The sequence below is a fragment of the Urtica dioica genome, chromosome 8 (genome assembly GCF_054948205.1).
Source record: "Urtica dioica subsp. dioica isolate 48M chromosome 8, U.dioica_male_clone48M_v1_H2, whole genome shotgun sequence".
NCBI classification, from domain to species: domain Eukaryota; kingdom Viridiplantae; phylum Streptophyta; class Magnoliopsida; order Rosales; family Urticaceae; genus Urtica; species Urtica dioica.
Genome location: NC_142763.1, coordinates 1,333,482 through 1,346,348, shown reverse-complemented (window position 1 = coordinate 1,346,348; position 12,867 = coordinate 1,333,482). Strand labels below are relative to the sequence as shown.

Sequence of the window (12,867 nt, the reverse complement as noted above, 5' to 3'; positions counted from 1 at the left end):
TTCTGCTTTGTGTCTTAGCAATTAACCGTGATCATTGCTGAATGAGATAACTTGCTAACTTATTCTATTGTATGTATAGCTACTGAAAAAAAAGACTTATATCTCAGGTTATGAACTAATTATTTTAACATGATCACACATAGAAAAAAGATTATATATATTATTATATATATATAAAGGAGAATCCGGAATCACTATTCACACAGACACAGGTTCCTGTTAAGTCTACAGTATCCGAATTTTTTTTTGACGAAAATGCCCTTTAAGAGCTTAATAATTACATGATATGACATTTTAATTAAACTTTTACAATTACTCTTTAAAAGAACAAAAAATCACGAAAATGACACTATTCTGGAAGATAAAAAAAACGACACAAAAATGACAATGACCTAGAATATTCTCAAATATCCGAGATTCTCCTGAAAACGACACAAAAATGACAATGACCTAGACTATTCTTAGATATCCGAGATTCTCCTGGAAAATAACTCTTCAAATTCCATATTGAATGACGAACTATAAATATGGACCATTGTCTTCTTTTTTCATCAATGCATCTTCATTCACAAGTCTTCCATAAAATCTTCAAGATAAAAAATTCTCAGATTCCCATATACAATCCTACGAACAGCTTCTCAGCTAAATCCCTCCTGCATTTCCCACATTCATCACTTCAATCCTTTCAGCTAATTCCCACCTGTTGGCAGACCAAACTGTTACAGAACATACAGAAGAAAAAGAGCAATTCAAATACATCTAGACATCTGGGTAAGTGTTTTACTACGTTAAGGTCATAGGTTAACTTTCCATTCTCACCCTTCTGCTTTGTGTCTTAGCAATTAACCGTGATCATTGCTGAATGAGATAACTTGCTAACTTATTCTATTGTATGTATAGCTACTGAAAAAAAAGACTTATATCTCAGGTTATGAACTAATTATTTTAACATGATCACACATAGAAAAAAGATTCACTTCTCTATGCCTCTGTTTCACAGATCTCTAAAATAATTTGTACCACTTTACCACATCAATATCACATATATAATTGAATCAAAACCATGTAACATTGATGTAAAAGAAAAAAAAGTTCATATCTACATCAGATGACAATTTCAAAATAAAACGAGAGTACAAAATTATAATTTGTTTTCCTTTGATGTTTGTTATTTTTTTCCCCACATTCTCATTTCGCCTATGAGTCTGGATTATTTTCTTCTCTTATTCTCAATGGTTTATCAATCAGCAAAGAAAACCAAACACACCGATCCATTCAGAAAATTGCATTATACTTTTCCAGGTAACAAACAGACTGCAATAAATGGTTATAAAAAAGTTAACCTATCATCTTAATCAACCAATCAAACAACAATGTCATATAGAAAATAAGAATGAAATGGAGGCTCAATGTTAACATATTTCCATCATCAGGCAGACGAAAAATAATTTGTTAATGTTAACCAGTTTATAAAATATTTACTGAAATTTTCAAACTAAACGCTGATAAAGCGCTTGAATATGGCTTTTTTAACCACTATCACATCAAATACTAATGAAATCACAGAACAAAAAAGAAAAGAATTCATAGCAGGAACATACAAACGAACCTGGAATACTTCCAAATTGATTGAGATCTGTATAATTTGGATCTTCTTGATTAACACTTCCACTTCCAAACGCTCCATTTTCCTTCCAACTGATCAGTGACACTCATTTGCTCATATATTGCTTCTCAAACCTGTAATAGTCAATGAATTCTATTAGAAGATTATTCAACAGAGCAGAAAAAAATGACTTATTTGTAACAAACCCAAAGAATGGATAATAAATTTCACGTTTTTAAAATCACACTATAACTCATATTTAAAATTTCACTTTTCTTATAGTCTAAACAACACTCTTTTTCTATGATAGATTTCTCAGTCTATATAATCGATGTTAAATTCAATCAAACGAATAAACATCAATTCGGAATTTAAAACTAAATGATCATTTAAAAATGGTTAAAAAATATTAAAAAAGATCCATTCGGTGAAAAACTTTACGGAAAGGAAGATAATTTAAACGAAGCTAGAGAATCATGAAAAATGTCTAAAAAATCTTTGATCAGAAATTTTCAAACTTATTACACAACTCAAGATAGTTTAAACCGAAAACATAACCGAAAACATATACATAAAAGAGGGACATATAAAGATATAATAGATCGAAAAAAAACTTGAATAAGACATAACCGAAAACATATACTTTATTAAAAAAAATAAAGAACTCGGTGAAAAGGATAAATAAGAAGAAATAGAAAGAGAGAAATCAGCATAACAATTTTCCAATGAAGTTCTAACCTCGACCGTAGTCTGATAAAAATAAAATTAGTTGGAGAGATCGGTGTGATCTGTAACGAAATCGCATAGAAATGAAAACAAACTCGATTCAGAGACGAAAACAATTACACAGATAGAGAGCAAACAAATGAGAGGAAGAAAATCTTACCTTTTCCAATCAACCGAACACAAACGTGGCGTCAGCTGAAAAATCCCAGGTTAAAACCTAATCAGTGAGAGAGTGCGTGAGGGAGAGAGATAGAGATTTTATGCGACTCTTACGAAACTCTAAGAAAGGAAACTGAAAAAAAGCCAGGACAACCTAATCGGCATTGAGAGAGAGAGAGATCAGCGATTTTATGCGGCTCTAACAAATGAGAAGAAACCCTAAGGGTGAAAAGGAAGTATATATATAGGGGCTTTATAATTTGGGCTTCTTTTTTTTGCTTAATATTGGGCTTTTAATTCCGTTTAATTTCATGAAGTAAAGATTGGGCTGATTTCGGAAATTGCTTTACATATGGACTTCTACCATTGTTTACATAGATAATTTATTTTCCACAGCAAAATGATAAAAAGAAAACGGCAACATGTTAAAACCCGTTTGGAAAGTATTTGTCAACAAAGCTCATCAACTCCAACTGAATCTATAAGCGAAGACACATCTTTGGTTTATATTTGGGCTTTTATTTTCTTTCAATTGATTACACTTTGCTTATGGTTTTGACATTTGAAATTAGATACAAAAAATAATTTATTTTTATAGCAATATGAAAAAAAAGACAACAATTAAAAAATCACTAATACTGAAACGCTTTATTTGTTCTGAAAAGATTTTTCAAATTCAAATATTTTATAAATATTATTTTTCATCAAAACATTGATAACTCATTTATGCTAAAATACATCAAGCAAAATATTGTGTTGATAAATATTTTTTCTTACTATTGGGATTGGAAATAATCTGATTTGATTTTAAGTTAATTCATACAAGAAAAAAAAAAGATGTTTGCAATGTTTTGGATTAATAAAGTTCATTATACTTTTATTGAATAAAAAATTCATTTCATATTCTATAGATATTAAAATTGAAGAATTGTAACTTTTTTTCTCTCCGATACATTGATAACAAATCATTAGCATATTTGAAAAAAATATACATGAATATAAATAAAAAGTCATCATACAATTAAATGATAGTTGATTCAATAATAGTATTGTCTTTGCACTATTAACTGGAAATGGCTAATTGGTATTTCAAAACAAGTAAGTTGTATCTTTTAAAATTTGAAATTGAAGAGTTATTATTTATATTGTTACATAATTATAAATTGAACAATGTAATTAGTTGTGCTACTTCATCTTCACAAATTTCACTATACAGTTTTTTTATTACTTTAGAAGCATACAAAATTACAAAATAAATAACATAGAAAAAATTTAATCATCTATTAAGTTATTTACTTTTGCCGAAACGTAAAATTTATAACTATAAAAATGTATTTATCATCGGCTTGATCCGCCGCAACGCGCGGGCACACCCGCTTGTATATATATATATATATATATATATATATATATATATATATATATACTAGAGGGAGGAAACGTGCTTCGCACGTGTTGGTCACCACATAATTGATGTTGCTAATTCTAAAATTGATTAGATTATTTTCCAAACATAAATACGCAGAGAAATATATTTAAACAAGAGTTAGTACTTAGTAATGTATTGGAAAAATGAGTTTAGAAACTCATTATCAAAAGAATGCCAAAACCTACTTTGCACGTTTATTTTTTTTCCACACTATTATTAGTAAAACGTTATCAAAACCTTATCAAAAATGAAAAACGAAGTCATTTCAGTATATTATCTTATGATATATTTGTAAGCTATACTTAAAAAAGAATATTTTTTTCATATATATAAATGTATATAATAAGATATTTTAATATTCATAGTCTTTCCATTGAGAGCAAAATGAAAGTGATTAAAGATGTTTAAATTAAATTTTGTGGTAAATAGAGCTGTTAAAACTAAATTTTTTTAGTATTTTAATTAGTTTTTTTCTTAGTTTAAGAGAAGGTTACATATAAATTTATTTATTTAATATAATAGTACTTTAACTCATTGCGTATAATTTTTGGTGGGATAAGCAGACCTATAAAAACTTTAATACTACACTTTATTCCAGTTTTTTTTATTATTCAAGATAATTATATATCTTTGATACTCGAGTGTTTGAATATATCTACGTATTTTCTTATCATTTAGATGCAAAATTATATTTCAGTGTGCTACGATAAAAATATATAATGATAATAATCATTTGATATATGTGTTTTGTAATCCACATCGAATTTCACTTTGTTGCAAGTGACATTTATTTAAAAGTGTTGATTATAAACCAGTAGTAAGTTTCAAAATAACGAAATATGAAATGGAAATGAATATTCAAGTGCAACACTTCAGTGATTCTGAAATGAAGTGCAGAACAGTTTCAACATCAATATATCACTTTTTCTACAATGGAAACAAATGTATATTTTTATTTCAGAGCCTTGGAACTTCAAAGAAATCAGTGAACTTCAAACAAATGTATCAACTCACATAAAAAGGACTTTAAAGAGCATGAGAACCTTCAAACAAATGCATATTATTATGCATATATGAGATGAGTGGAAGAATTCCAAGCAAATAGGAAAAACAGAATGGCTATTCGAAAGGAAAATACATTTATTTTCATCAAATAAAAACTCCTACCAAAAGCCATTCCATAATCTTACACATCTAGCTATATTTTTGGCAAGATATATAAATAAAAAATATCACTTTCAAATCCTAAAACTAATAATAAGACAAATTCAATAATTCCCTACAAAATTCGGAATCACCGAATACACGCCCAAGTTGGTCAAACTTGGTCACCGCAACCATTTACTCTGGTATTCTCACTGCAGCACCGCCAAATATTCCTGAAGTTGATCCAAATTCAACTAAATTTTAAATCATTAGCTCATAAAAATAAATTGTTTGAAACAGTGACAAATCCACAAATACGAAACAAAGATAATAGGCAACCTACCTTCGAATTATTTAGGTTAATCGGGAAATTGTGTGAATACGTCGAGAGGGAGTTCACAAAGTGTAGAACTTTGCTCTAGACTGAAGAGAGAGAGAGAGAGAGAGAGAGAAGAGTTTATGTTTGATTTTTGTTCTGAATGAAATAGAGATCTGTATAAGCGCGCAGTAAGAATATTAAATCTCATTATTTAATTGTAAAGCTCAATTTATCCGAGCACACTTTTTGTGGCCGCTTAAGAAGATTGAATCTGAACAATACACGATATACTTGAGTAAAATAAGAAAAAATTATCGGACAATTCTTTAAAATTTGCTTAATAAAATGCAAAGAAGATATACACTACAAATTACACAGAGTGTGATATATACAAAAAACTACAGTACAACAGTAGCTAAAGGACCTACGTGTCCACCATGCAGCATTACACCTAACATAAAATAATAGCTCAAGGAAGATTAATGTAATTTAAAATCTTATTATTTTTGTTTTGTGTGGTGTCAGTGTATAAAAGACCCAAGTGTGAACATGCAATATTACACGGCTTGAATTAATAGCAAAAATAAGAGATACACAAGAGTATTATGTAAAGGATAAGCGACAAAAAAAAAATGGCTGTACACTAAGCACGCATCTTGATGAGCACATGAGATAGAAGCGCCTTTAGAGTAAATAGAGGCGGTGAAACCATATTTGATGAAGAAAAAAAGACATGAAATAGGCATATAATTACATCAAGCATGTTGAAGGTTATACGTACATAGGTAATGATATATATATATATATATATACATAGATAATATATTTTAAGATTCATATAGGTTTGACTAAAAAAAAAAAGTATGGCCAATTTTTCTTGGGTTTTTTTTTTCTGGGGGATATATTTTTTCTGCTTGCGAATATTGGGCCCAGTGATTTTGAAACTGGTCAAAAGCCAATAACTGGTTGTCCTGGTCTGTGGCGATTGTACTCCTTTAGAGTCTGATAATATTCGGACTGTCGAATTACACGATGAATCACTAACGCGTGGTTCGCACTTCGCACTCCACGTGGCCCACAACAAATAACGAAGAAGTAAACTAAAACCTACTTTTATTATTTCTAAAATATGTAACCAATAATAAAGAAATGAAAAAGTAAGAGAGATGAGCCTTAAACGCAGAACAATCAGACGCTTGGCACAATTCGCCATAGAGTTAAAGCAGGCATGTTGAGGACCTGCTTGTTTAACATTCACACATATATGTAGACTAGGCATGGCTGCACGTGCTACGCACGTGGAAAATATTCCAATTGTAATTCAATAGCCAAATCTGAAAAAAAAATGAAGATTTTAAGATTATAAGCCATACTTAAAAATACTAAACCAACACACCATCCCAAGACTCGAAGACAAAAAGCCGAGAAGGCTAAGTATAATAACATGGTTTATTATCCTAAACCCAGGGTCGTAACAGAAAGACACTTAAGATTATCGGTGACACATTCTAAGTTTGAAAATATCCTTGAACCTACCGAGTCTGATTATACAAGTTCACTACATTTTTGACCGACGTACAACCAGACAGAAGATGTACATGTACCTTTGCTTGCCTTCCTCCACCATTCATCTATTTGTTTTCCTTTCTGAAGTTGCTCACTATTCAGATATTCTCTTGTAGATGGATTCAATGACCAAATACGCAAATTCTGACAACTGCTGATGAAGTCGAGCAAGATGCTTTGAGGACTATTCGGATCAGAGCTTCTGTCTTCCCTATGAAACGATAAAATGTTTCTCGTTCTCTCCACCTTAAAAAGAAAGTGCGTAAAATCGAATGAGATAAGATAAAGAAAAATCTCGACATAGAAAAAAAGCCTCCCACAAAGATAAAACAAAAAATTACCTGAATTTGTCAACTCTACCAGCTCAACTATTCTATCAATTGTTCCCTCACAAATCATTTCAGAGCTAAATACAGCACCGGGAGTAAATCCACGGGTAGAAGAAGACCTATAGCAAGGAGCAGCAAGGAGTACATGCTTCCACCAATCAGGAGACGGAGTAGTTCGAAAAGCGTGTCTTATGCGACGTAAAGCTCTCTCCCAATCCAAACTTCCTCTTTGTATAGAATTCGCAAGATCCTACAACAGCCCAAAAACAAAATACCAATAACATAAAAATAAAAAAATAAAAAAAATAAAAACCAATCCAATATGAAAGTCTGAATCCTGAATTTTTATTATTGACACAGCCACATGAGCTCACCAAACAATGTGGATCTCAACCAGTAGCAATCCATCTATAGCTTCACTTTGGCATTATATTTTAGGGTGCATGAAATTGAAATACCATGTGTATCCTAAACGTAGGTAAGAAAACCATGAACTTCTCTAGCATTGATGAGAAGCTTCTGCCAGAAGCACTGGTAAAACAGTACTTTTTCTTCTGTATATAGCATTTGATTATACTGAACTATATATTATTTAGACGCTAATGAAAATAGGAATCTGAACTGAAGGAACAAATTAATAAAAGGACATAAGATAAAATTCTAGTGGATAAGTTTCACTTTATCCTAGATAGATAATGCTATAGCATTTTACATATAAAAAAAAATATTACTCTATAACAGTATATCACCAACAACCATTCAAGTGATTTGTTTAAGATCAGTTCTAGAAGAGATCATATTCAAGCAATACCATCAAGGCTTCGCCCGACTAAGCCCACGGATGCCTATCGCATCGACTGAGAGACCCTTCCGATGGCCCCAAGTGTTCAGTTCTAAGTGGAATCAAATATTCATTATATGAAATCACTCTTCTTTTTTATACTGATGAGACATACAAATCTTCAAGCCCACATGATAAGTTGGACTGAACAGATTACATGGTTGTGCAATTCTAATTTCTCAATGAAATGAACAGGAAAAGCTCAAGTATATGACACCACGTTCATTAGTTTTTCGTAAAAAAAAATTAAAAAAATAAAAAAGGAAATGGTTCATTCAGTATTATATTGGAGAAAAATTCATCACCTCACCGTGCAATGGCTCACCAAGAACACTTGGATATGTTATCGGCGAATATATCAAGTTTGCAACAGCTTCTCCTGGAGTAGTGGGAGCAACGTTTGAGATAAAACGCTGAGTCCCGAAAGTAGGGCAATGAAGATGCTGGTCCAACATTTGCATGTGGATGGCCATCATATCCCGCCTCCTATGGATCTCCAAAATAAGCGTAAATAAGGTTTCGTCCTCGGGTAAATTTTCGGTGAATTGCAATCCACCACGAAGCAATTCGTAAAACGGAACCAGGCACTTTTCCTCATCAATCAGAAGCCATACGATATCCAAGCAGATATGCAGCCACTCAGTCAGAGCCTTGTCGGGTCCACGAGATTCCTCGCCCCCGAGTTGCCTATGATCCCAATTAACCAGCCAATTCAACATGGGAGAGAAAACGTCCGCGACAGTCACCGGTTTCAAGCTGAACTCGAGACCCGCCAAGACAATCTTGCAGCAGAGTTGCCGTTGACTGCCTATGGCATTGTCAGACGACTTTGCCGGCGACATAGCCACTCCAGAAGCGGATTCAATGGACGGCAACGGAGAAGCCGGGTTCGACTGAAGACCGGCGGGGTTGGAAATCGGAAGCGAAGCTCCGGCGGCGCTTGTCTGAGACATCTCCGCCGTGGAGACGGCAGAGAGGAGCGGCAGAAGAAAAGTGTCCCAGTTGATGAAGCCGAGGCTGCACAAGCCGTGCAGAGTGAAGAGAAGAAACTCGGCCCGTGGCCCGTGACCGCTGAACTGCACGACCAGAGATATAATCACGGACTCCGTTACGGCACGCAATTGCTCTCGATCTATAATCAAATAAAGGACACGGAAGTAATAAATAAAGAATGAAAAGATCAACAGAAAAAAGAAATTTCAAATAGCATTGTGGCTTACAGAAATCTGCCTCTGAATTTGCTCGAAATCCAAAATGAACTGCTCGTCTCTAGGGGGTTGATCTCTGTTAAGAGCGACAACACGCTTCTGTGTCTTGTTTCTGGATGGTTTCAGAAACATGGTCAAAAGCTTACCTTACAGTTCATAAGTATCATCGTATAAAATTACTGAAAAAAAGTAAATGGGAAAAACTAATCCTTTAAGCTCAGTCCACCCATATGTGCAGAGCCAGTAATTTTTTTGATTTACTTAGTTTTTGCTATGGGAGTTCAGAAGCACGGCGAAAAGGTTTTCATTATAGTTCAAAATTCTCGTAACAGAACATAGGCAAATCAGAAAAATATTATAAAAAAAATTATATATATATTCTTAACCTATGAAGCATCAAACAATGACATATATGAAATGAAAATCAGGGACTTACGAAGGCTCGCGCACTGCATCTTCAGGTCTCTGGTTGGAAGTTCGCTGCGATTAAACAACAACAACAAGGTAGAGAGGGAATCAGTGGAATTATTTTCGACGGAGAAGAAAAGAAATGGAAGAAGAAAGAGAGGGAAAATATACTCCCAAGTAGAGGTCGAAGAGATTGACGATAGAGGCTCGGGCTGGGTGGAACTGGCAAGCCATTGGCACAAAATTGTTTTCGTCAATCAATATGACAACTGACTAAATTACATCGAAATTTCAATCCACAACATTCAATTTCAAAATCTTGAAATCGGAAATTTCAAACCTAGAAATCAAAACCCCATTTGATTTCAGATTCTCGGACAAAAATGAACATAATCTAGGCGTCAACTTGTGAAATAGTTTAACACAGGTGAAGATTTTCATCTCTTCGAATTCCGTATTCGTCGGTTCTACGTCGTCAATTCCGACGCTGGAGTTCTTGAACGAAATTCGGCGACTTCACTTCGTCCTCTCTCTCTGAGCGTAGAGAAGATGGAATTTTAAAGAAGAAAATTAAAATAATGATAAGAACAAAGAAGCCGAAGAAAAAGTGGAAGCGGTTGATAATAAAAAAAATACTGAAATAATTTATAGTGGCTCAACCCCTGCATGCAAGAAATAGATGCCACGTTTTTGGCCACATATTAAATTTTGATTGGTTAGTTCGAACAGTAAAAGAAGAACGTAGAAGTGGAGGCGGTTGATTATTAGAAGGATATCTGTAGAAAACATTCACGAAATTCATCTGGTCCATGACCTCCACTGAAAATTAATAATAAGACAACTTATTTGAGTCATCTTTTCTTTTTCTCACCGCAGATGTGTGTTGAGATTCAAACAAGGCACGTGTAAAAGTTATTAGAATGAGTTAAAGCAGGCATGTTGAGGACCTGCTTGCTTAACATTCACACATATATGTAGAGGTATAGATATATATATATAGATATATATATATATATATATATATATATTTCTGATTGTTTATATCTTATAGCATGCGTATGTGTGTTATTTTGTTCTGTTTGGATGACGCGTTTTTTTTTTTTTTTACACATCCCTCTGGTTTTGGTTTCCGTTTTTTTTATAGCTTTGTGATATTAAAAAAATAAAATAATAGCACGTGTTGTTCCGCGCTTTGCCTCTATGATCGTTAAGGGTTACATCATCTTTAATGCCTTTACTGTCATATCTGATATGGGTCATTTTTTATTTATTTGTTTCAACAGTGGTTGTATACTATATTGTACGAATTTCAATAGTATAGATCTCTGTATAACCTTTTTGGCATATTGTTCATCAGGTTCCTTCTTTTTTGTTTTATTAGGCAGTTTGCCTGCATAAAAGTATATAATATATATGTGTATATCAATTTTGCTGAAATAGTCATCAGACTCATGTTTATCAGTTTTTGGTATATCATCAATTTCAATCGCATGTATATATTCATTCGTTTACATCTAATCAGTTTGAATGCATATTTAGCTATGCATATTAAAATACTTTATTAAGTTTGGTATATGGATTCTTAAGCATCAGGCAGAGACGTGCAAAAGGGTAGCTGCGTTGATTAATACCCTAATGGGCCTAGATTGTTTAAGTTGTGGGTTTAGCCCACATATATATAAAAAAAAAAAAATCAAATCATGGTATTATTTAGTATATATGTATTTTAAAATAAATTAATTGAAGCAACATGTCACCAAAGTGACATCTCTTGTGAAAATTTATTTATTTTAAAATATAAAAGGTTTTGTACGTGTAATTTTTGGTGAATATTTATCGGCCTAAAGGAAGGTAAATGTTTAACTTGATTACATGTATGTTTGCGCTAATAAATTCGTGATGATTCTTCGGTTTTACATGTGAATAGTATATCGGCCCAAATGAAGATTTATTATTTGATATGCTCATTATTATCATTATTTGATTAGTGCACCAAGATATCACTTACAAGTCATTATTCTTGTCCAAAGACATAATATTGATGGAGTGCACGGTATCTTGAGATGGGTTTTACCATATTTGAATTTGAATTTTGAGTTTCGGTTTAGGTTTTTTTCTCTGAGCTTGTTTGTTTATTTGTTTATTGTTCTTTATATCAGTTACGACTCCTGGAAATATTTCTGCCAACATCAATTCAATTCCTTTGGTGAATGGCTCCAACTTCAAGTCATGGAAGGAGAACTTGCTGATTGTTCTCGGGGTCATGGATCTTGACCTGGCGATTCGAACTGAAGCTCCTCCGGCACTTACGGACAAGAGTACCTCTGATGAGAAGAGGGAGATGGAAAAGTGGGAGAGATCGAATCGCATGTGCATGATGATCATGAAGAAGGCATTCCAGAAGCATTCAGGGGCACAATGTCCGATAGTATCAAAACCGCTATGGCGTTCCTTGCTGATATTGAGAAAAGGTTTGTCAAGAACGAAAAGTCTGAAATTGGTACGCTCTTGACAAGTCTGATTTCAATGAAGTATAAGGGTAAAGGCAAATATCAGGGAGTACATACTAGAAATGTCTCATCTTGCTTCAAAGCTGAAAGCACTTAAGCTTGAACTCTCTGAGGACTTGCTAGTGCATCTAGTTCTGATATCTCTTCCAACACAATTTAGCCAGTTTAAGGTGAGCTACAATCGTCAGAAAGAGACTTCTTAATGAGCTCATCTCATATTGTGTTCAGGAAGAGGAAAGGTTGCAGCAAGATAAGAAAGAAAGTGCTCACCTAGCCTCGACCTCTAAGAGCAGGGACAAGGGAAAGAAAAGAAAGAAGGATAAGGAAGCTGCGAATACAGCACCTCAGAAGAAACATCAAAAGCAACCAGATAACCCTGAGGAGACTGGTTGCTTCTTCTGTCGAGCTGAAGGGCATGCAAAGAAGCACTGTGCTAATTATCACGCTTGGCGTGCTAAGAAAGGTATGCTTCTTAATTTGGTTTGTTCTGAGGTTAATTTAGCTTCGGTACCTAAGGACACCTGGTGAATGGATTCTGGTGCAACCACTCACATCAGTGTGTCTATGCAGGGTTGCCTCCATTGTCGAAAGCCAAATGATGTAGAAAGATACATCTATGT

General features: G+C 33.4%; 1 protein-coding gene and 1 long non-coding RNA gene across 3 annotated transcripts; both read right to left on the bottom strand.

Moving 5' to 3' along the window:
* Positions 1-219: 219 nt before the first annotated feature.
* On the bottom strand, positions 220-2,712 carry LOC149387031 (uncharacterized). 2 transcript variants are annotated; one of them, XR_016300449.1, is made up of 4 exons: positions 2,493-2,712; positions 2,345-2,394; positions 1,610-1,740; positions 220-700 (listed from the first exon to the last, which is right to left on the bottom strand). It is a non-coding gene; the product is annotated as an uncharacterized LOC149387031 (long non-coding RNA). The 2 variants fall into 2 exon arrangements; XR_016300450.1 differs by lacking the exon at positions 2,345-2,394.
* A 4,676-nt stretch (positions 2,713-7,388) lies between these two features.
* On the bottom strand, positions 7,389-10,628 carry LOC149387030 (mediator of RNA polymerase II transcription subunit 23-like). Its single transcript, XM_089621555.1, has 5 exons — positions 9,909-10,628; positions 9,766-9,809; positions 9,342-9,441; positions 8,432-9,253; positions 7,389-7,530 (listed from the first exon to the last, which is right to left on the bottom strand). Exons 4-5 carry the CDS (start codon positions 9,072-9,074, stop codon positions 7,439-7,441), a joined length of 735 nt encoding a protein of 244 aa, XP_089477681.1. The 5' UTR covers positions 9,075-9,253; positions 9,342-9,441; positions 9,766-9,809; positions 9,909-10,628; the 3' UTR covers positions 7,389-7,438.
* Between the last annotated feature and the right edge of the window lie 2,239 nt (positions 10,629-12,867).